This window comes from Zootoca vivipara, chromosome 11, assembly GCF_965207765.1.
Source record: "Zootoca vivipara chromosome 11, rZooViv2.hap1.1, whole genome shotgun sequence".
NCBI lineage: Eukaryota > Metazoa > Chordata > Lepidosauria > Squamata > Lacertidae > Zootoca > Zootoca vivipara.
In genome coordinates, this window is record NC_142594.1 from 34,371,602 (window position 1) to 34,396,018 (window position 24,417).

The window sequence follows — 24,417 nt, forward strand, 5'->3', positions numbered from 1 at the left end:
ATAAATAAATCACAATGGATTAAATACTCAGCAGGATTACACTTTTGTATCTGGAAGGAGAAGCTGATGTTCTATTATTTTGTTTCATGTCATGTTGAACGACATAGGGTTGTTAGAAGAAGAAGAAGAAGAAGAAGAAGAAGAAGAAGAAGAAGAAGAAGAAGAAGAAGAAGAAAAGTGCTTCTCTTTTAAAAATTCCATTATCAGACATTTTGCACAGATAGTTGGTTAGACAGGCAACTGCGTAAGGCAAATCTGGGGGAATCGGATGCATTCATTCAGGTTATGTGATCCCTGAAGCATTTCAGCTTATGCAGATGAGGGCAATTCTGGCTGCCTCAAAGGGCATGTTGCTGCTGGATCTACCTGTATGACACAGGTCTCTGCCAGTAGTGGATGCTGTGGTCCAGGGGTCCCCAGACTTGCCGCGCCGACCGCGCGGTGGGCCGGAGGGCGGGGGAGTGCGCGCCCGTGCGCATGCGCACACGCACACGGTCGGGGGAAAATCGCCGAAAATCGCTTGTGCGCATGCGTATGGGCCTCCCCCGAACTGGAAGTGCATCGGAAATGACCTCTTCTGGGTCGGGAGAGGCCCATACGCATGCGCACAAAGGATTTTCGGCGATTTTTTGCCGATTTTGAAGATCGTCGCCGCGCCGCACGCCGTAAGAGCTGGCGGCGGCAGCAGGCGGCGGGGGTCGTCGCAGGCCGGATTGGGAGGCCAATTGGGCCGCATCCGGCCCGGGGGCCGTAGTTTGGGGACCCCTGCTGTGGTCCCACCTGAGCTCCCAACAGCTGAGTCACTGCTGCTTACTGAGAGGAGAAGAGGTGCACTGGTGAGATGAGCGCAGTGCAAATGCACCATCAAGAGTGCCAGACTGATATTGCTGGTGGTGTTTGCACCATGCTGACCTCCCTGCCCACTTCAGAGGCTTAGCTGTTGAGAGAGCAGGTGAGCACCACCAGACCACCATAGCATCTATTACTGGTCCCTGATCTTTCCTGAGGATCATAATTTGAAGGCAGTGCCACACGTTACATTATGTCCTAGCATGCTGTTTACAGGAAAACTCTAGTGGAGAATTCATAAACATTTCTCTCAAAGGGTGGGGCTGAGACTGCATTCCCCAAACGGTTAAGCTGTGCCCACACCATCCAGAAACCTCAAAGGTTTCTGAATGGCACAACCCAGAGCAGCTTGTTACTAGCGAAATGTGCAAGTGAGACAATTGACTCTCTCACCTTGGTTTGAAAGGGATTGCCAAAGGTATTTTCAACATTGGTTAGAAAGTTGAAATGTGGCACATATAAAAGAGGCATGCATTGTTTTACAGATAATGCTAAAAATTGAGGTAGGAAATTTACCCCAAGCTTGAGACTTGGCCCTCAGGCATAGAGCAAGCCAAACTGGACACAGAAGGGAAGACTGGTGTTCTGAAGTTCACTTTCGCCTTTACACACTTGAATTGGGGTTTAATTGGAGGAGATGAGATTTCTAGTATCATTCAGGCCCAGGACAAGTATGGGGAACCTACAGTTCTCCAGATGGTGTTGGACTACAGCTCCCATCAATCAATCAAGACCTTTATTGGCATCATCCACACAAACACTCACAAACATTCAAAACAAGTAGGCTAGTACAATCACGTTGCCATAACCAGGAGCTTACTAAGACAGTAGCTAAGTTCCTTTATTTGATCTTCTGCCGCCAAAGTACATTACAGGACCCTGCCCTTGCTGGAGACCTACAGAGATGAAATAGATTGCCGGCCTCCTTTTCCTTTAGGTAAGTGCCTGTACTGATGTTATACAGCCCCAGCCATGTGGAGGGCAGCTGTTTCCCTACTCCAGTCTGGAAGCAGCCTGTAGCTATGATTTTAGAAGCCAGAGGGAAGCTTCATTTTGCAGTACATAATACACATACAATACACAAAATTGAAACATTTCCCAATATTTTAGCTTGCATTTTCTTACCTGTAGAAATGTTGAAGCCCACAAACGAGACCGTATTTTCAGTGCAGCACTTTTCCCTCTTTCTAAGAGACCCACTGAACAAGTTATCACCAAACACTCCACATTTGTGCAATTCTGTACAGGAAACAATACGGCATTCTAACTATCTTTTGGGATCTAGAGAAGTGCATTAACGAACAGTGTGTCCTGCATGCAATGTACATTCCCAGCAAGATGCGTTTTCATTTTTTGAAAGGAAAAAATAGACTGAATTTGGTTCCCCCCCTTTTTAAAAAAAAACACACACGAATTAGTTAAAATGCATATATAGTCATAAGAATTGAATCTATGTTTCCTTGGAGACACTTGTGTAGAACCTAGGTTTCCGCAGTGGGGAATTAGCAGATTTCGTTCAACACAATACTCTCATGGTTTCATTTTTCTTTTTTAAACAAAAATCCCATGTAAACTTTAAAAATGAGGAAACAACATATTTGTGGGGGTTGAATTTTAGTAGGGTCTCCATTATGGTGGACTCCAATGCACCCCTTGGGTGAAAACCTTGTGTGTGGAAATCATGAAACATATATGGATGGGTCCTCTAATTGGCTTAGTTAGGCTAAGACTACTGATGAGGTTTATGATAAGAATTATCAGTAACAAGGTTAAGTTAGTGACACTGAGAGCTGATCAGCTGGAAGTGAGGATCAATTGAAGGGCACAAAGGAAGATACCTGCAACATACATACATATATTATGGCACAATAAACACCAAGTTGTAGAGCTTTTATGTTATCCCTGACCACCCCACCCCCCTGCCGACACTGAAATTAACACTTTAATGTTAGAGCTCTTCCAAGCATCTTTTTTATTGCACAATCATGATGATTTGTGCTCATGATGCTGTAGGCGTAGTCATATGTGAACTAATTGTTTGCAAGAACATGTCAGAGACTACACCCGCAATAAAACAACAGTCTGGAGGGGCCCTTCATTTCTGTGTAATGATGCTCTTTCTGCACAATTGTATCTTAGAAGAGGAACCTGGATGCTTTGGTTTGCTAACTCCCTAAATGGCAGTGTGAAATTAAATTTGTACAGAAAAATTACGTGGCGTTACATAGACGTTCAGTTCTCCAGGAGAACTGAATGAGAGATTGTGTTTTCTCAACTTGTGTTTTCTCAGCTCCCATCCACTTCCTCAGCAGGGCCTTGATTATACAGAATTTACTAAAAGGCAATGTTTTAGAGGACATGTTTGTTTAGTTTCTCTTATTTAATCACTCTTTAATCTAGCTTGATTTGTTTATCTCTCTGTCTTGTAGGAGCAAGCGAGGTATGTATTATTTTCTCAATTCATAATCGCACTAGATGAAAGAAAGAGTCACATAATGAAAGGCTTCAGCAGATATTCCAGGGTTTTTTTTTTTCAGATGTATGCAATTTGCATTCTAAGGGTGATTTTGTTGTTAATATTGCAGGAACTGGAAGAACTTATAAGCCCAGGATCCAAAGAACCTTGCAATTAGTTTTCTGAGCTCACAGGGGTTTTAACCCTCCCCCCCGGCAAAGAAACATAAAACCCTTCCTGCCCCCCACCTTCCATATGGTAACTCTGCTTTTGAAACTCGTCTCCATTCCAAACACTGTTTGGCACTGAGCTTGCTGTTAGAGGGGAAATATGTCAAAAATTCTACTATGCTAAGGCAAAACCTGTGGCTTGCCAGAAGTAGCTTTTCTGAATCCCAGCCATGGGCTGCAATCCATGGACTTTAATATTACACAAGATTCTGAGCAATTCAATATGTTTGTTCTCCCTCCATGCTGGGGGATGTTCCACGATGTGCACAATGGAATTGTGCATGGGGGGCATTCCTTGCCCAAGAAACCAAGGCAGGCTGTCACGAGAGCCCCTGAGTGAGTACTGCAGGGGGATGCTGAGACCAGTGTAATCAGCAGAGAAAAATGGTGTGCTCTTCCCTCCCTTTAATCATCTCTGTTCTATAGTACTATCCAAAAGATGACATGAGAAAGAGACACAGTACCTAATGCTGTCGGGCTAAATCCAAGCACAATAGTAGTTGGAGCAAACTACTGAATAAAAGATCTGGTTCTGTTTGTTTTTACTATATAAAATGCAGATCCCACACACAGTTAACACGGGGGCTAAGCATTTGCAGTTGTTGAATCTGTACTGGCGAACAGGCAGGCTAGTCATTGTGAGAGATAACAGATAATGAGCATTAACAGTTTTTACGGCTGAGTGGTAATATTTTACAAAAGGTGGCCTCCATGGAATTTAGAATACATTTTAGTTTGGCTCTGGCAATTAGAATAAGAAACCAAGAGAACTGTAAGAAGATTGGATTTTCGTACAGTACTGCCAAATTAAACCAATAACTGATTTAAGATTTTTCTCTTGCATTTCTTTCCTAGGGTTGCCATATTTCAAACAGTGAGAATCTGGACAGAAGAGTTGTTGAGCTCTTCCCCCTGCTCCAAATCATTCCCCCTGTTTGCAAAATTCAGGGGTGAGTGGCAAACTATGCAGCCAAAATGGCACAAGGGGGAGATACCAATAGACTTGGTGCAATCTCAAGCTTTGCAAAATGAAAAAAAAAACCCTAAGGGGGAGAGAAAAAACATCCACCCTAAAGTATGAGGGGAGGACAACTCACCTGCCCTCCCCCACAAATTAAAGAAAAAAATAAAATGAAAACTTAAATGTTGGTCTTTTTAAAAAATCTGGAAGAACTGGTAAACAAATAAGTAGAGTTTCTTGTTGGCAGCTATCCTAGTGTTCAAAAAATAATACGTGAAAACTCAAACTGGGGAGGAGGATGGATAGATGTGTACTGGCCATGCCCATTTCACCCTGACCTTCCTGCTGCAAGTGGGAAGATGTGAAGAGGGTTCCTTAGTGTGGCCCCATCTGCACTATACCTTTAAAGCAGTATCGTACCACTTAAACAGTCATGGCTTCCCCAAAGAATCTTGGAAGCTATAGTTTGCTAAAGGTGCCGAGAATTCCCAGGACCCTCCTTCAAAATCCCTGAAAATGAGGGAAGCCTGGGCAACATGTGAAATTATTATATTTAGATTGTTTTGTTTTGTTTAGATGGTTTGGGGAAGCAACAGTATCTCCAACTGCGCATGGTGTCCACCACCTTTGGGTTACTGTCAGAAATTTCATATTCATTTGACCATTTAAAAATGGGTCATCAGGACTGCAGATCTGTTTGCTCAATTGCCAGATGTTCGTTCAGACAAGCCGTAGTTATATGTGGTAGACCATAAACTATTACATAAGTGTTTCTGCTTCTGGTTCTTTCTCCGTGTAAAAACAGGCACTTAAAGCTCATAGCATACTCCCCCGAACATGAAGGGAAGTGCAGTTGTCGCTGGTCATACCAACCCTAGAATAATAACAGCCCACCCCCCACTCATCCTTAAGACTGCACACAAAAGTCTTCAGTGTGCGCCACTGTAACTTTCATTCATCTCACCAGAACTTTTGCAGAGTTCTTTTGATGCTCCACCACTTTGGCTTCCCTCCGTCCAACATAGTGGGGAATGGAGGAGTTGCGCAAAAAAGCAGCGAGTTCTGGAGTGTCCTCTGGGACAGCAAACTGCAAAGGGAAAGAAGAAAGAGCTGTGAAGCAAACTCTGCAATTGCTCTCTAACAGAGATCTTGGGTTTGACTTTTCTTCTTTTCGTTTAACAGCTCTACCGTGAGAGCTGATACTTTGCCCTCTTCAGCTAGCAAGAGGATTAACTACAGCCAGGAAGGATACTATAAAATATTTTGTTTTAAAGGCTAGATAACAGGATTGGTTTGTTTCTTTTGCCATCTGAATAACTTTCATGATGATATTTTGCTTTAATTAAACTCCTGGGCTTAGGGTTCCATTTATTGCCATCCAGGCAGAAATTTACTACTGATTTCTGGGAATCTTGTGGGTAGTTGTTAATATTTTTTGGTACCAGTAAATACGTCTGGTATGATCAGGATCAGGTTTTGTGTGTGTGTTTTTTACTTTCTGGGAAATGAATTATTCCAACTGAGGACTTCTGCACTGCAATGTGGGGTAGGGCACCTTTGGATGAATGTCTCCAAATATAACATTTGTAGAATAAATATTAGAACTTACATTTGTTCTTGTTGATATGTCATTTTTTTTGTTCATAATTACAATAAAAATATTTTAGACTCTCTCTCTCTCTCTCTCTTTTGCTCCTCTGCAACATAAGGAGGACGTCAACTTTGGAAGAAGCAGAGAGAAATTGTTTTCTGATGTGAGTCGTGCGACTAGAATAAATGTGCAATTTTTCACCAGGGCTGAACAAATTAAAGCAAAACATTATATAGCTCATATGACGACGCTGGCAATAGAAGTGGTCCTGACATTACTCCAGGAAACAAACAACTGGTAAGATCTTGTGGGAGAACAATGAAGATAATAATACAGTTTAGAATACATCACACATGACAGAAAGAAGAAAAGCAAAAAGAAAAAGGCATGGCTGGGGGAAGTAAAAAGAGAGAGGCAAAGACCTGCTTCATGTGACAGGGAGGGAGGGGCAGTTTCTCTTAGTTTCTCATTTTTTTTTTGGTTTTAAATTCAGTTCTCCACATTTCCACATCACTTTGCAATTATTTTTTGGGGAAAAAGTTCTCGTGAGGCCAGAGGAACATCGCCCGGCTGCAGGGCCGGCTCATCGTAGACCCCCGGTGGCGCAGGGCACCATGGCGCCGGCCCGCCAGGAGGGCGCCGCGAGCTGCGCCTGCCTGCTGGCCGGCCGGTCCGCTGCGCGCGGCGCCCACCTGCCCACCGCGCTGGGAAACGGGGCGGGAGGGCGCCGGAGAGATCGTGCTGTGTCTGCCCGCCCGCCCGCCGCGCAGCAGCGCCGTGCCCACCGCGTTGGGAAATGGGGCGGAAGGGCGCCGGAGAGATCCGGCGCACCATGACGACAGGGGCACTTAAGACGGCGCTGCCCGGCTGTAAGGCGTGAAGGCCGCTCTCTGCAAGTCCTTTTCCACCTGGGCTAGGGAGTGGGGCCTACACTCACCCAGCCCTACTATGTTAAATATGTATTCTGTAGTTGAGCTCCTTTGTAACGTTTTATTGTGAAATCTTTAAGATAATTTTTTTGTTTTCTGTTATGTTGCTTTGACTGTATATATTTGACTTTCTTCAGGTTGTTTTATTATGTTTTATTGATTTAATATGCAGTAAACCGTTTTGGGATTTTTCTTGAAAATATAAAGTGGTATAGAAATTAAATAAATAAAATAAACAAATAAATAAATGAAATTTCATCAGCATTAAAGTGTGAATTTCTCCTAATATACCATTTTTTGTATGCAATTTTGCCCAACACCTACATTTTTGTATGCATTTCCTCCCTAATACATTTTTGCATGTTATTTTCACCAATACATGCATTTTTATGCATGTTGCTTGGCTTGAGAACTGTGTTGCAAAATTCAGAGAAGCTTTTGTATTTCAAATGATGGTTATGTTTCAGCTCACATATTGTTTTAGAAAGGGAGAAATAGGTGAATTATTTAATTGGCCAAAGGCCTGGAAAGAAGAGGAATGTTTTTGCCTGGCACCTAAAGATGAGCCTTCCTGGGGAGAGCATTCCACAAACTGGGAGCCACTGCAGAAAAGGCCTATTCTCGTGTTGCCACCCTCCAGACTTCTTGTGGAGGAGGCACACAAAGAAGGGCCTCAGATGATGATTGCAGAGTCCTGGTTGGAAGTTTGATAAAATAAACAGTTGCTCTATATAGGTGAACCAAGAAACTCCATGTAAGTCCCCTACCTTTATCTCCAAACTATTGATTGCAGAGCTTGTTTGACATTGCAGTGGTCCATGTGTCTGAATGTGAAGGATGTAAAGAAGGAATTCCTTTCTGCTCAGAACTGGCCATTCCACATACAAGACTGTATCATTGATGGCACTTGGCCCAATGTTCTGCAACTATGGAGTAGACACACACAAAGAGGAGAATAAATTGAACTGGAATCCTGCAGCCCAAGATACAGCTTGTTCGTTCACATCAGTTCTGCCCCTTCCCTTCCCAATGTTTTCTGGTGCTTGTTGCAGGTTGCAATGGTGTGGCGGCAGAAGCCAAAACCAGCTGATTTCCCTTGCCATGCACTTGGTTCTACCTAGCAATCCTATGTCCTCACAGCTCTCTTCATGGCATGCCAACTTTCTCCTGGGTAATTGCTCACAGCCTATAAATTCTCTTGGCCTTTTGTGTAGCTTTTGTGCCAAACGACTTTCTTGCTGGCTCCTCTTTTCAACTCTGGCTGTGTAAACACAGCTGGGTCATTCTCTTCCCAATTGAGATCTAAGTTGGTGGTCAGGAATGATGGGAGTTGGAGTCTGGCAACATCTGGAGAGTCACAGGCTCTGTATTCCCATTATAGAGCCCTCCTCATTCCCTAATGCCCAGTGATGTTTTTCAAAGGGCTCACACACCCATTTGAGTTCTATTGATACTTCTTGCTCCCAGCTGAATGTGGCCATATCTGGGGCAGGAGCGTTGTGAAGGGTGGGGAAGTCTCACCCATGTTCAGATTAATTTGGTTGGAAGATGACCCAGAGTGGACTGGCTCCTTTTCAGGTTTCAAGAAGTGGGGAAAGAGTTTTTTGATAGGTGTGTTTGTGTGTGATGTTCAAAGGCATGGTTTTCAAGCTTAAAAACAACCTTTATTCTAATATAATTTCCTGTTATTAATATCGGATACCTCTTGACATACATGTGTGTATCACCTGGTTCCTCATACAGTTCTGTCAATTTCAACCTTGTCAAGGCAACTTCACTTTTTGTGGTTTTTGTGGTGGCTGTGCTTGAAACTGACAGAAGCATGTCTCACAAACAGCTCAGAAGTTCACTCAGCATTGCTGCATGCTAATTGTTGCTGGCTGGCCAAAATCCCCATCTAGCACCCAAATGCTGGCAGAGAATAATTTCACGGATTGTCTGTGGAACATTATACCAACAAATCTCTTGGAAGTCAATGGTTCATTTGTATATGCCTGTTTACCTGGTATATGTGTTCCACCAAAGGTCCAATCTCATCTTCTTTAGTAGGTTCATCCTTTGGTTCCCAGTTATGAATGGGCAAAACAATTTGTGGAGGATGGGAGACTCTGAAATGGTACAAAAGCACAGCCCTATCCGATCAATTGTCTGTTATACTATGTTTAACAAATGAAAAACATTAAATCTGATTTAAGAATACAGCTGTTCAGCAGTGGAATTTGCTGCCAAGGAGTGTGGTGGAGTCTCCTTCTTTAGAGGTCTTTAAGCAGAGGTTTGACAGGCATATGTCAAGAATGCTTTGATGGTGTTTCCTGCTTGGCAGGGGGTTGGACTGGATGGCCCTTGTGGTCTCTTCCAACTCTATGATTCTAATGGTTATGTAAGATAGCAACTAGAAATTGATTACAAGCATATGGGGATTTTTCCATGAGCATGTACCGACAGATGGCCATGTAGCTTTTTTAAAAAATGTGGGAGCATGCTATTGTGTTTAGTGCATGGCTATTTTCCCCAAACCATGCCCACCTGCCCCACCCTTGATGTCATATGTGATGTCAGGTGAGAGGAAAGCAAAGGCGTGGCTGCCATCACCTAAAAGTCAGTTTGAAGCAGTTTGCATTGAAAACTCTTTGAAACGCACTTCAAAGTGATGCCTCTTAGTGCCCATTAGCTGATCGGTGTAGTGAGACACTGCCTTTGAAAGTCCATTTGCAAGCAGTTTTGTATTGAAATGGACTTCAAAAGGAGCCCCTTTCAAGTTGCCATATGAAGTCATAATGGTGTCAGATGAATGACAGGTGGTTGGCACTGCCCACCTCTCAAAGCTGACCCACAAGTGGTGAGGGAAGGAAGAATCTGGCCTGCTACCAGATCCAGTTCCCCACCCCTGGTTTAGGGTGTTGGCCTAGAACAGGAACAGTGAACACATATGGCTAATTTTGTTGGACTGCAACTCCCATAACCCCTTGTTTTGCTGGCAGGGGCTGATGGGAGTTGTAGTCCAACAGCACCTGGAGAGCCAATGGTTCCTTATCCCTAATCTTGAACCAGGGAGACACACATCCTCTAGAGCCTGGAAACTTGCTGGACAACCTTGTGCTGGTCACTTTCTCTCTGAGCCTGACCCTTTGTGCAGCATTGCTGTGAGGCTTAGAAAAGAGCTGTAGAGAACTACATACATTGGCAAGAGACATACTAGACTCGAAACTGATTGTAATTTGGCCTAGTAAACCAGGATCGAACAGTGGCAAACATGGTAATCTACGGTTTGCCACAAATCAGCAAGAGGGGGTGGTGGAGGAGATTGCATAATGCAATAGGAGGAGAAAGAACCTGAAATCAAAGGTCCATTAGGTTCCATTCCCGTGGAACCAAAACCTTGATTTGACATTACATCTGAATGTCAGATATGTTTATTATGGAATAATAAATAATAATGTGTTTATTATGGAAAACACCTACGTAACTGCAGCAAACTCAATTGCTGTGAGAAGGAGCCTTATGCTTTGGTAGATGGTGACAAGGTTCAGCCTACCTCCTCCTCACTGCACCCCCCCCAAAAAAAAATCCCCTTTCCCGTATGTGAGCTTCTCTATCACAGCCAAGCTTCAGCCCTAGTTACCCAGCATCCATTGAGGGAACAAAGAAAGAGGGAAAGGGATGAATGTATAGATCAGGCATCCCCAAACTGCGGCCCTCCAGATGTTTTGGCCTACAACTCCCATGATACCTAGCTAAGAGGACCAGTGGTCAGGGATGATGGGAATTGTAGTCCAAAACATCTGGAGGGCCGAAGTTTGGGGATGCCTGGTATAGATACTGCCTAGTAGGGCTTCCTTGTGCTCTGCCTCCCAAAAATGATACAACAGCTTGGCAAGGCTCTTGGTATGCCAGAGAGGAATATTAGGAATGTTGGGTTTCTCCTTACGGCATGGATCTCCAGGCTTTAAGGAAGAGGCAATTGTGCATGAAATTAATCACAGGGTCCTTCCAAAGAGACCACCACTCCAATTTCACACAAATGCCTGTTTGTTCAGCTTGAGGGGGGGCTCCTCTCAGTTTATAGAGAACATGCTTCAACAGTCTTTCTAAATAGTTAATAGCAATGCAAAGAACCAGACTGCAAAAATTACAATATATCCATTTAAATATACCCATGAATAACGAGAAGTAAACATCACGATTATTTTATTATGGTGATGTTCGTTGTTATGCTTTTCATTATGTTTTTATTATTGATGCTCTGCAATGTGTTCTTATTGTCGTACACCACCCAGGGCTCTTTTGATAAAGGGCAGTATATAAATTGAATAGATAACAGCAAGAATTTTAGTAAACATCTAATTTTCAAGGGAAATGGCTTTGTAAGAAGCAAAAGAAGGAAGGAAAGTTTAAGGTATGTTTGTCTAGCCAAAGATGTATTATTTCATAAACAGCACCCATTTTAATACCCTCTGGAGATCATGAGACATTTCCATGTTATGTGATGTTCCCAAGGCCTCCAAAGGCAGGATGCACTTTTAGAAGCCGCAGAGTTATGGCTAAGACTGGCTATGTCCAGCCATAGGATTTTAACATCCTGTACTATTCTTTTTATTTCTTCACCTGCCTCCTTCTTAGCAACAGATGTTTACATTTAGGCACTTGACTCCAAGTAGATGCATAGGAATATGCACACGTTTGATAAAAGTGTACTTAAGATTGCTGATATTTTATTAAGGAAACTGGCCACTCTCCAGTGAATTGCTCAATTAGTTCCATGTGCAGTGTGGACCTTTGGCCATATTTCCATGAATAAGTGTCCTCCATACTGCAATGTGAACCAGTTTGGAAACTTGGAGAGGTTTCAAGAGCAATTTGTGAGACTGTGTGGGAATGTTGCTCCCAGGGAATACCGCCGAGTGCACAGAAGCCCTTGGGCAACCTGATGGAGCTCTCTGGGCTATGATCCACATCTAAACTCGATTAAGAAAACAAAAGCAGTGAGTCCGCCAGCTCCATTCTCTCTAACTTTTTAAAACATTTTCTAGAGTTCCTAGTTTAGGGATTCTAAATGCGAAGGAAGCACTAATGTCCGGTGCTAAACCAAATGTGCAGAAACAACCACAATGGACAACGGAGAGGGCCACATTGTGCCATCTGTCATGTAGCTCAAAGTTAGACAGAGGGAAGGGGGACTAATACACAAAGCACAGTAAGTTTTTAATCCCCATAACAAAGTTAATACACCTAGTCACAAATATACAATCTGCCCATTTGTATGATGTGGTAGGGTCAGAACTTCAAGCTCCTGCGCATAGGACTTTTTTTTTGTATGAGGAATTGTTCTGGCAGAATGAGAAATCAGTGGAAATTCTGAATGAGAAAGTTCTATTGAGCAGGGCTAGCCTGAGACTTTTTGGTGCTTGAGGCAAAGGACAGGCGGGTGCACACGAACTCCGTATTCCATGTACAGAAGATGACTAGACTGGACCAGGGGTGCCAACTCCCCCAAAGTATTGGGGGAAGGGGCAGGTAAGCCCTGCCCTGCATAATTGATCACATGATGCAAGCACACCATTTGAATGACAATGCCCATCAACTTGGGGTGTGGGTGGCCCCCTCAAATATTTTATTGGGAGGGCCGAAGACCCCTCGGCCCCTACGAGTTGGCTCCTACGATCCACACTGGCAATGGGACAGTGTTCTTCAGTACATCCCAGGGCAGCAGGCGAGCTTGAGGGGGCTTACAGCAGTCTAGGCACAGGGTGAGGCCAAGTGACACACAGAGATCTGTCATCTAACAGATGAGAATAGCTCAGGAAGAATTGCAGGTTGCTGTCTTTCCACCTCGCTCCAGTATCTCCAACCTATGTATGACTCACTCGGCTTAAAGGTAGGACCAGCTTGCTTTTGAGCCCAATCCCATTTTTGAACCAATCAACGTTGCGGCCTAACTACTGCCCACTCACAGTAAGCTAAGCGAACAGTTATTGTCAGGTTCTTTTTTAAATGTCCGGCCTGAATACTAATGTACTTACCCTCTGACCTGTACTTGAGCTACTGCACTTATGTCGATCTGCAGGTCAACCAGATTACTGTTGGGATTAACCTTGTTGGAACTAAAAGAAAATTGTGCAAAGGTTAATTATGTTTCACATATATAAACCTGAAAGCATTTTTTACTTAAACCTATTGTGCTCGGGGGTATAGCATTTATCAAATTAACAATTCGCTCTTCTTTAAGAGATGGAGTGGAAGATGCACCCAACTGTCTGGGGCCATTGCGATAATAGATAAGGCCTGGATCTTCATGAAACAAGGGAAGGTCACATGTATCTTGATAACTGGTTCTGCCTCCACAATCTTCTCCCAACATCCTAATAATAACCTACCCAAAATAGGATATAGGTTATAAAACCTTCCTTCCAGCATGATTGGTCAATGGCTAAGAGAGGTGACATGGATCAAGGGGTAGCGATTATCACTCCTCAGTGAAAAGGAAGAAATATTAGGCTAGTAAAACTTTGCGTTTTTGCCATACTTTGAAGAGTATACAGATATTTCCAGAGGGTCTATGCACTACCTAGCTAGGAAGCAGTACACCTGGAAAAATCACCTGTTTGTCATCTTTGTAATCTACCGGTTTATTCCAGAGTTACTTTGTCTAGAGAGAAATCACAACTCTAACCACATTCCTAACTACTCACACAGGCTGATTTCACAAGTTTAAAAAATGCTAACAATAGCAGCACACATTTAATTAAATGAAGAAATATGTCTCATTTCTACTCCAAGTATCTATATATTATTATATCAACATGAAAATATATTTACTATGATAGTAATCAGATTGCATGTTCCAGTAATGTAACAAAACCCAGGACTTCTGAAGACTGATCTTGTGATGTGGTTAGGAAACACATCTAGAGGGATGATAGCTGCTCTTTGGGAAAGCCCCATGACATATGTCTCTTATCCAGTAATCTTTCCTTCTGTAGCAACTGCACCAAATTCATGGACATGTGGACTGGACTAGTGATAAACTGCCTTCTGCTTTGTAAACTTTGCTTTGACCATTCCTTTGTTATTGCTGAGAATGATGGAGAATCTCTGGAGGAAAGTACAGTAACAATCTTTTGGAGGCTTTCCTACCCTTTCAAGGTAAGAAAAAGAAATTTTATTTCTTATCCCTTTGCTATATACACGCTATAGAGCAGAAATTACCAGCATGGCACCTCAACAGCACCCTTGAGGTCTTTTCTTGGTGCTCCTAAAGCTTTTAACATGTATACACACACCAGCGACTTGGTCATGAGGTGGTGAATGCGATTACCTTTTTCTCCCTTGAAAACTACGTTCCTCCCTGGCTAAAGGAGGAAAGTTGGGAAAGTAGCATTCTTTCCTACTTCCTCTTTCAGTTCCATGTGCTTTTCAATACTAAGAGTGAGTCTCCTGGATCACAGCTTACCTTCTCACTTGCAGTTCAAACTGGATGCTGAATTCAGCATTTTCAAAACGTTGAACGGTAAACCGGATGCCTGTAGAAAACTAGGAGTCAAAATTCACTAATTAGAACTGTGAGCATTTGACCACGCTACATTTAAAGGTGATAGTCCTCAGTTGGCCTAAATTGGACCCTAGATGGTACCATTTGGAAATGCAAGGTATACCAATGTCAGGGCCGGCTCTAGGTAGAGTCCCGGTGGCGCGGGGGGCCAGGGCGCCGGGCCCCTCAGCACCAGGGTGCGCAACCTGCTCGAGACTGCCCTGTACAGGGTTGTAAATAATTCTACAAGCTGTGGTTGCCCACTCCCTGCTCATCTACTAACTTTAAAGAGCCAATAGGTCTTCTTTTCCATAAATAAATAAGATTATAATAACTGGGCCTTGGACCAGTATACCTGAAGGAGCGTCTCCACCCACATCATCCAGCCCAGACACTTGCGGTCCAGCTCTGGGGGCATTCCGGCGGTTCCCTCACTGCGAGAAGTGAGAGAACCAGGCAGAGGGCCTTCTCAATAGTGGCACCCGCCCTGTGGAATGCTCTCTCATCAGATGTCAAGGAAATAAACAACTATCTGACTTTCAGAAGACTTCTGAAGGCAGCCCTGTTTAGGGAAGTTTTTTTTAAAAAATAAACATTTTAATTAGATTTTCCAATTTAAATATCTAATCCATTTTCAAATTATGCAAATTATACAAATATCAATTAAACAATTAATGCAAATTCTCTGCCAAATTATACAAATTTATCGACTTCCCATGCTTTAGACTCAGAAGGCCTAGTCCTCTTATAGTCACTGCAATTCTTTTCAATATAGTCCAGATCTTATTTCATTATCTATTATTACCGTATCTTTCTTCTTTTTTCAAGTCACTGAGTTCTTCCAGCAAGCAGTTTAGGGAAGTTTGATGTTTTATCGTGATTTTAATATTCTGTTGGGAGCTGCCCAACTCATATATACATATATATGAGAGAAGGGTTATTTTATTTTATTTTTACTTTTTTATTTGTACCCCGCCCATCTGACTGAGTTGCCCCAGCCACTCTGGGTGACTTCCAACATATATAAAAACACAATAAAACATTACATACTAAAAGGCTTCCCTATACAGGTAATATGCACTACAGTCCTGGATGATCAACACATGAGCCTCACTTTGAGACTTTACATAGAACAAAACTACACTCCTGTTGTAAGGTACTAATGAGTAGCAGATGACGCCTTTGTGTGGCGACAGTTTTTAAAGGTGGCTTTTGGTCCTTGACACTCCTGGTAATAAGAGGCAAATGAGGTTCACATATGCCACCAATAAAACTCCACAGGGACTAACGCACAGCGTTTTACTCAGTTTAGTAAGTGGGAACATAAGAAGAGCGCTTTGGGGTCAGATCAAAGGCCCATTTAGTCCAGCATCCTGTTATCACAGTAATCAACCATATAATAATGGAAAGCCTGATATCAGCACCTGAGTGCAATGGGACTTTCCCCCATTTGTGATTCCCAGCAAGTGGTATTTAGAGGCACACTGCCTACAACAGTGGATGTGGTAAACAGCCATCAGGACCAATGGCAATTAATAGCCTTTATCCTACATGAATTTTCATAATCCCCCTTTTAAAGCTGTCCAATTTGGTGGCCGTTGTTACAGCGTCTGCAGTTAATTCAACAGTTTAGCTACCGGTATGCCCTGTGTGGAGAAACACTTCTTTTGTCTGCCCTGAGTCTTCCAACATTCCACTTCTTAGGATAGCTACAGGTTCTAGCACTATGGGAGAAGGAGTAAAAACTTTGCACACTTCTATCGTGTCCCCACCCCCTACACAGTTGGAGGAGGGATGGCAGCTAACAGATTGAGGTTGAATCCTGACAAGACAGAAGTACTGTTTTGGGGGGACAGGAGGCGGGCTGGTGTGGAGGACTCCCTGGTCCTGAATGGGGTAACAGTGCCCCTGAAGGACCAGGTGCGCAGCCTGGGAGTCATTTTGGACTCATAGCTGTCCATGGAGGCGCAGGTCGATTCTGTGCCCAGGGCTAACAGCTCCATCTGGTACGCAGGCTGAGACCCTATCTGCCCGCAGACTGTCTCGCCAGAGTGGTGCATGCTCTGGTTATCTCTTGCTTGGACTACTGCAATGCGCTCTATGTGGGGTAATATCAATAGATATTACCCTAATGCCATAAATGTAGGTGAACACACTTTCATTTTTTAACACATGCAATTAAGTTTGCTTGAATTATCTATATATTCAAATCTATATATATCTATATATGCAAAACAACAACAACAACAACAACAGTCATATATAATAAAAAAATTCCTTCAGTAGCACCTTAAAGACCAACTAAGTTTTTATTTTGGTATGAGCTTTCGTGTGCATGCACACTTCATCAGTGTGTGATGAAGTGATGAAGTGTGCATGCACACGAAAGCTCATACCAAAATAAAAACTTAGTTGGTCTCCAAGGTGCTACTGAAGGAATTTTTTTATTTTGTTTCGACTCAGACCAACACGGCTACCTACCTGCAACTAGTCATATATAATGATCTTAAAGTCCACCCCATTACAGAAAATACCAAAGGGGTACCAGCAATTGCTGCTTTTTCCACTCATATTTTTGTTTGCAAATAAATGCACTTCTAATTGTGATTCAAATGACTGTGATGTAAACAAAATCATGATAACAATCAAGAGTAACATATTTTAGTGTTTCCACCCATCACAAAACAAATAATATAATCAGACCGTGGAGATTCTCAAGTGAATTGTCCTTAGTGGGGACATTCCTTTCCTAATCAGATGTATGTACCTACTACATTCAGTAATTGTTCAGAAGTGATGTAAGCCAGAGTATGTTGGAACAATCCTTGACAGTGCCATTTTTCACATGTCTTCTGAATAGACATGTAAAGGATTGCATTGTCAAGGATTATACAATGTATTAAGTGAGGCTTAGAGTTCAATGGATTTATTATCAGGCAAATGGATAGGACTGGAGTCTAAATCTCAGTGAAAGCAATCAGACAAGTGTGCACTTAAGTACTCAGGTCCAATTAATTTGGGCAGAATACGAGCTAATTACTTCAAATGGATTGTGGCCTGGTTCATAAATAAGTTCACCAATCAGTCCATTATCTTTTAAAAAAATAATAATGTAACACTGTCTTCTATTATACGAACCATTTCCTGGCCAAATATATCTATTTTTAAAGCTGCCTCTTATTGACACAAATTCCCCTAATTGAGGCAGTTTTCCATTAACTCCCCCAAAGAATTCAATTTGATAAAAATCAGCAAACGTTTCTGGTGTTGTCTTACATTTGTTCCAGCTGCCATGGGGTTCCCGAGGTCACAAATCACCATTCTAGTTTCATTTTCCATCTTGTAATCGCAGCTCAGCACGCGCAAGGCCTGTAACAAAAGAACACCAACAGGGAGGTCAAAGGTCAATCCAGAATGTATCCTGTTGGCAAAATGAATGGCTTTTAGATGGCAAGATTACTCCTGATCTCAAACACCTGCACAGAGGCCCAATCTTTCATTCATGCTTAAGGAAGGCTTGGCACTTTGAAGAGAATTAAATAATATATCTGTCTTTTCTTTTTTGGAAGGAAAAATAAGATTTACACATTTATTTCTTGCATTATCTGCTCTTTCACTACAGATACGAAGAGAAAATATCTACGGAGTGCAGTCAAGTTGCTAGCAAAGCTGCATTGTCTGTGTACAACTGTTGAGCTTTAGGACAAAAGTAATGGTTTCCAATGCCCAAGAGCTTTGCAGAAGTGGATGAGAATAATTTACCTTTTCCAATGGCAGTAGGAGAAGTACCTTTTTCATTTCCATATTAATTTCAGTGGTGACGTTTGTGCTTCTGATTGAAATGGAAGGTTCCCCCTTGGGGAGGCTGTCAGAGCACTTTCTCATGTTATGCCCATGCAGTGGGCATAACAATTAAATAGAAGTTTCTTACCCCTGCTGGGTGCTGTTGTCTATACATGCCACACTTGCAGATCAACACAGCTCCCATCCCCAGATGGTTGGTACACAATGCTAGATTGCAGAGTCTGCATGTCTCTGGACCAGTGCAGGGAACAAAAATCTTTCAAATGTTATGTGTATCATGTGAAACAGTTAGTGGTCTCCATATTGGGGTTTTAATATTTCACAAGGGACATAGCTCAGTGGTAGAGAAACTGCTTTGCATGCAGAAGGTCACAGGTTCAATCCCCTGACAATTCCGTACTGTCCAACTTTTTCAAGCCCCAAATTAGGATGTGTGTCTTCCAGGACGCGTTCCCACGTAAGTCACGCGATTCACGCATTGCTCTCCCCTCCCACATAGCACTTTTTAGGGGGTGAGAGTGCTGCGTGAGAGCGTGCAAGATTACGACACCCCAACATGGCTGCCAAGGTCTGACGTGAAAGAACGGGGTGTCCCATTTTGAACGGGGCACTTGGAAGGTATGCAATTCCAGACAGGGATCAGATAGATGCCTGTCTGAAACCCTGGAGAGTTGACGCTAGTCAGCATCAACAGTACTGAGTTAGATAAAACCAGACATCTGACTTGGCAGCTTCTCAGGTCCCTAGCAGCCCTCAAGAAGGAAAGATAGTGAATGGCACCTGTCACGGTGGCCGGAGTGGACTACTTCAGAGTAACGACGCCACGCAGCTCTGCATTTTATTCTTTTATTGGTGCTGCGTATTTACAGTGCTCAAGTCATTGCTATTTACACGGAGTGATGTGGTCAGTCGGTTTCAGAACCTCCTAATGGCTTTTGGCGCGTCTTTCTCCAACACAAAAGCTTTGGCAGACCCATCCTCTTGCCCCTCCTCTTCCTGCGTAATTCTGGAGTTGGGGGGATGGGTCTTCCCCCCTTGCTTGCCCCTTCCTGTCCCACCTGGGACCCTGGCTCCTCTACCTTGCCTGAGCCTCGGACACGACTTCCTGCTTCCCCACTGGAATCGGAACTCTCCCTGCTTTCCCCTTTGCTCGGGGACGGGCTTGAACTCAGGAGGGGAGGGACTTCGCGATATCCCCTGTCCCTCACATCCACCCCCCTCCCAAGCTCTCCTTCACCCCTCCCCAGGCCCCCCCCATGTGTCGGTGACGACTGGAAGCCTAAGAACTCAGTGCTCTCCGAGCCCGTTGGTGTGAATACCTCCCCCCAGTCCTGCGAGCCCCCCCCCTTCCGCCTGGGTGGACGGGAATCCCAAAAAGTCCGTGGCGTCAGAGCTGGTGGGGGTAAAAACGTTCTGCCAATCTGCTCCTTCCTCTGACTGGGTGGATCTCGGTGACACCCATACCTCATCCTCTGGTTCCTCAAACTCCGCTTCCCAGCGCCATGGTGAGCTGCTCTCCCGTGCCTCCTCCTCCTCCCCCTCCCTTTCCATGTGCCAGGGCTTGGGTCTGTGGGGAAAGAGGGCGTGAAATTCTTCCACCAAGAATTCCTCCTGTATCTGAGTGGCTGGGACCCATTCATTCTGGGACGGTGGAGCATCCTCCCATGCCATGAGGTACTCCAGTCCCCCCACCCCCCACCTTGAATCCAGGATGGCCGTGGCCTCATTGAGTTGCTCCCTGCCTTCCCTCTCCCCCCCTCCCTCGGGGGTTTGTTCGCTGTCTCGGAGCCTGCTGCTTTCCCTGTACGGCGACAGCAGCGATCTATGAAACACTGGATGCACCCTCATGTCCTCTGGCAGTGCCAGCCTGTATGCCACCGGGTTTACCTGTTGCGTGACCGTGAAGGGGCCCAGCCTTTTGGGTGCCAGCTTTTTGCACCTCCCTCTGGTGGGAAGGCCCTCCGAGGACAACCACACCTTGTCCCCCACCCTGATGACCTCCCCTAGTCGCCTGTGGCGATCTGCCCCCTTTTTGTACGCTTCCTTGGCCCTCTCCAAGTGTTCTCTGAGCTGCTGGTGCACCGTCTCCAGTTCCTCTGCCCAATCCTCAGCCTGTGGGCCCTCCTCCTCCTCCTCCCCCTCCCTCTCTGGGAAAGATCTGAGGTCGCGCCCGTAATTGGCCTTAAAGGGCGACACCCCTGTGGAGACGTGCACTGCATTGTTGTAGGCAAATTCTGCTAGTGGCAGGCGATCCACCCAGTCCGTTTGCCTCTGGCTGACGTAACATCTCAGGTACTGCTGCAGAATGGCGTTGACCCTCTCCGCTTGTCCGTTGGTCTGCGGGTGTCTAGCCGTCGACAAGCTGACCTCCACCTGCAGGAGGTTCATGAGCCGCCGCCAGAACCTGGAAACAAATTGGCGGCCACGATCCGAAATAACCCTTAAAGGTAATCCATGCAGTCTGAAAACGTGATCAACAAACAGTTTGGCTGTCTCTTCTGCAGAGACTGCCCTGGCACACGGTATAAAGTGGCACATTTTGGACATGAGGTCCACCACCACCAACACTGCGGTCTTACCCCGGGAAGAAGGCAGATCTGTGATGAAGTCCATGGACAGCACTTCCCACGGCCTGTGTGGCGTGGCTAAGGGCTCCAGCAACCCTGGTGGCGCTGCTCTGACCACCTTTGCCCGCTGGCAGGTGTCACAGCCCCGTACATAGTCTCGAACATCTTCCCTCACCCCTGGCCACCAGAAGTGTCTCATGACTAGGTGAGTGGTCTTGTCCCTTCCAAAATGCCCCGCCGTTGGGTTGTCGTGCATCTGTTTGAGGACCGTACGTCTGAGCTGGGTGGTGGGCAGGTACAGTGCCCCCTTGTAGAAAAGCAGCCCTCTGCGTTCTGCAAAGTCTTTTGCCTGCTCCCTCCCCCCTCTCAGTTCTCTGAAGATGCGGTTGGCAAAGTCATCCGCTGCCGTCAGTGCTGTGAGTTCTGCCTCGCTCACCACTGCTGCTCCGCAGGACCATGCCGACGGGGGGAAAATGTGCCTTGGGGCTGGTGGCTCCTCCTCCTCCATGTACTCTGGCTTGCGGGAGAGGGCATCCGCCCTGACGTTCTGCTCTCCCGGGATGTAGTGTATGGAGAAGTTGAAGTTCGAGAAGAACTCTGCCCACCGTATCTGCCGCTGGTTGAGCACCCTGGCAGTTCTCCAGAACTCCAGGTTCTTGTGGTCTGTGCACACCTGGATGGGGTGCTTGGCGCCCACCAGGAAGTGTCTCCAATGTTTGAACGCAGCGTGGATCGCAAGAAGTTCTTTGTCAAACACGGTGTAGTTGCGCTCGGGCTGTGTCAACTTCCTGGAGAAGAAGGCACAGGGTCTCCACTCCCTGTTGGCGTCCAGTTGCAACAAAATGGCGCCCACAGCTTTCTCAGAAGCATCTGTCTCAATGCGTAGGGGCGCGTCCTGGACCACGTGGAACAGGTTCTGGTCCGAGGCGAACACCCTCTTGAGGCTTTCGAACGCTGCTTGCGCCTCTGGTGTCCACCTGAACTTCTGCTTGCCTCTCAGGCAGTCAGTGATGGGAGCCGTAACGCGAGAGAAGTTCTTGATGAACTTCCTGTAGAAGTTGGCGAAGCCTAGTAGGCGTTGGGCATCTTTGCGCGTCCTGGGGCTGTGCCAGTCCAGGATGGCCTGCACCTTGTCCTTGTCCATCGCCAGCCCCTTGTCTGACAGCTTGTAGCCCAGGAAGTCCACCTCCTTGGTGTGAAACTTGCACTTCTCCAGCTTCACATACAGGTGGTTCTCCTTCAGGCGCTGCAACACTTCCCTGACATCTTTCACATGCTGCACTGGGTCATTGGAATAGATAAGGATGTCATCCAGAAAGACCAGGCAGTTCTTGAAGAGGAGGGACCCCAGGACGTGGTGCATGAAGGCCTGGAAGCAGGCTGAGCCCCCTTGCAACCCGAAGGGCATCACCAGATATTCAAAAGAGCCCAGAGGCGTGAACATCGTGGTCTTCCATTCATCGCCTTCCCGGATCCTGATCAAGTTGTACGCCCCCCTCAGGTCTAGCTTGGTGAAAATCTTGCCCCTGCGTGCTGCTGTCAGGAGATCATCCACTCTGGGCATGGGGAAAGCCACTGGCTCTGTCACCGAATTCAGCCGTCTAAAATCCACCACCAGGCGGCGCTGTTGCGTGTCTTTCTTGTCCACCCAGAAGACCGGGCTGCCCCCTGCTGCCTTGCTTTCTCTGATGAACCCCCGCTTGAGGTTCTTGTCGATGAAAGCGCGCAGATCCTCCAGTTCCTGGTCTGACATGGCGTACAGCTTGGCTGGGGGTATAGTTGCCCCTGGCACCAGGTTGATCTGGCAGTCAAAAGGCCTGTGTGGGGGTAGGTGGTCGGACTCCGCTTCGCTGAAGACCTCCTGCAGGTCCCAGTACGGCTTGGGTATCGCCTCACCCCCTTTGACGTGCATGGTGGCCACCGTGGCTATCGGAGGCCCCTCCCCTGGTTGGTGCTGCATGCAATGTTCCAGGCAAAAGTCCGATCCAAAAGTGATGCATCTCTGGTGCCAACTGATGGAGGGGTCGTGGCGCGCCAGCCAGCTCATGCCCAAGACGATGGGGGGGTCTGAGATGGTGGTGACGTTGAATGCCAGTGTCTCTGAGTGCCTTCCCACCGTCATTCTCATGGGGGGGGTTTGATGAGTGATGGCCCCCCCCAGCAGCTCTCTGCCGTCAATGGTTGCCACGTGAAGGGGAAAATCCAGCTGCAGAAGCTGGATCTGGTGCTCTTCTGCAAAGTTTCTCGAGAAGAAGTTCGCTGAGGCACCACTGTCAATTAAGGCAAGGACTGTCAGGGGATAGCCATTTGGGAGCGTTAGCGTGACTTCTAGAACCACTCCTGCTCTGGGAGGGGTGGGCTGGCTCTGCTCCTCTCTGTGCGGGTGGGTGGGCTGGGGCTGTTGTCTGCTGACTGTGCCTGGCTGCTGCCCCTTGTCTCCTGCAGCCAGGCTTTCCCGTTTCCCTGCTGTGGTGCTGCGTCAGTGGGGGAGGGCACCACCGTTCCCGCCCTTCCTTGCCACTCCCTGCGATGTGGGCAGTCTCTGACGAGATGCTGGGGGGAGTTGCAGAGAAAGCAATTCCCGCCCTTTCCCTCCTTGCGTCTTGGCGCCGCTGGGGTTTGAAAAGCCCGCGCGCGCGCGCTATCAATCTGCATGGGTTCCTGGTCCTGGCTGGCCCCAGGCGTGGCTTGAAAGGGTTGTTGGGGGAGTGGTTTCTCCTGCGACCGTGGGAACCAAGCCCGCTTTGCGCGCGTTGCTTGTTTGTCGCTCCACCGGGATTCCTGTCTCACCCCCACCGCCAGAGCCGCTTTGCTCAGCTGATCCATATCACTGGGCTTTGGACCTCTCGAGAGCTCATCCTTCACCTCCTCATGCAACCCCAAGTAGAACGCCGCTTGCATTGGGGGGGACCCCAGTTCCCACCCCAATCTGTGCACCAGCATGGTGAATTTCGCCCAATACGCGCGAACTGTCATATTTCCTTGGCGTAAATTATGAAGTTCCTCCTTAGTCTGGTCCATATGACTATCGGACGAATACATCGTTTTCAAACCTTCTAGAAATAGTTTGACATTCTTCATGCAAGGATTCCTTGTTGCAATTAACGGTCTTAGCCACTCCCTGGCTGCCCCGGTAAGGTGCTCCACAATAAACGCTACTCTGTGCTCATCATCAGGGAACTCATCGTGGTGCAGCTCAAGAGCATACACAATCTCAGTCTCAAAGCCTTGAAATTCCTTCGGGTCTCCATTGAACTTGCTAACTAGGGTCCCAGCTCTCCTTCCTGGCAGCACTTGGACTTGGGGTGCCCCTCCCGCCTTGTTTTTCTCTGCATCCAGCTTGTTTTGGAGGTCTACCGCCACCGCCCTTAATTGCTGCTCTTTTTCCTGAAGCTCTCTCACCTGTTCCGCAAGTTGTAGCCGGTCGTCCTGGACCTTCTTAGTCTCCTCTTTAGCTGCCTTCAATTCTCCCTGCGCCTGCAGCGACAGCTGCTGCAGTTCTA

At 46.0% G+C, this 24,417-nt stretch overlaps 1 protein-coding gene across 1 annotated transcript in view; it reads right to left on the reverse strand.

Moving 5' to 3' along the window:
- The window catches only part of ITGA8 (integrin subunit alpha 8), a 128,631-nt gene that overhangs the window by 29,532 nt on the left and 74,682 nt on the right, over positions 1-24,417 (reverse strand). The window contains exons 21-27 of the mRNA XM_035129658.3: positions 17,820-17,912; positions 14,466-14,545; positions 13,036-13,116; positions 9,018-9,123; positions 7,783-7,941; positions 5,460-5,582; positions 1,975-2,088 (exon numbers count right to left, since the gene is read on the reverse strand). Coding sequence (XP_034985549.3) covers positions 1,975-2,088; positions 5,460-5,582; positions 7,783-7,941; positions 9,018-9,123; positions 13,036-13,116; positions 14,466-14,545; positions 17,820-17,912 — 756 coding nt within the window. The remainder of the gene's footprint in view (positions 1-1,974; positions 2,089-5,459; positions 5,583-7,782; positions 7,942-9,017; positions 9,124-13,035; positions 13,117-14,465; positions 14,546-17,819; positions 17,913-24,417) is intronic.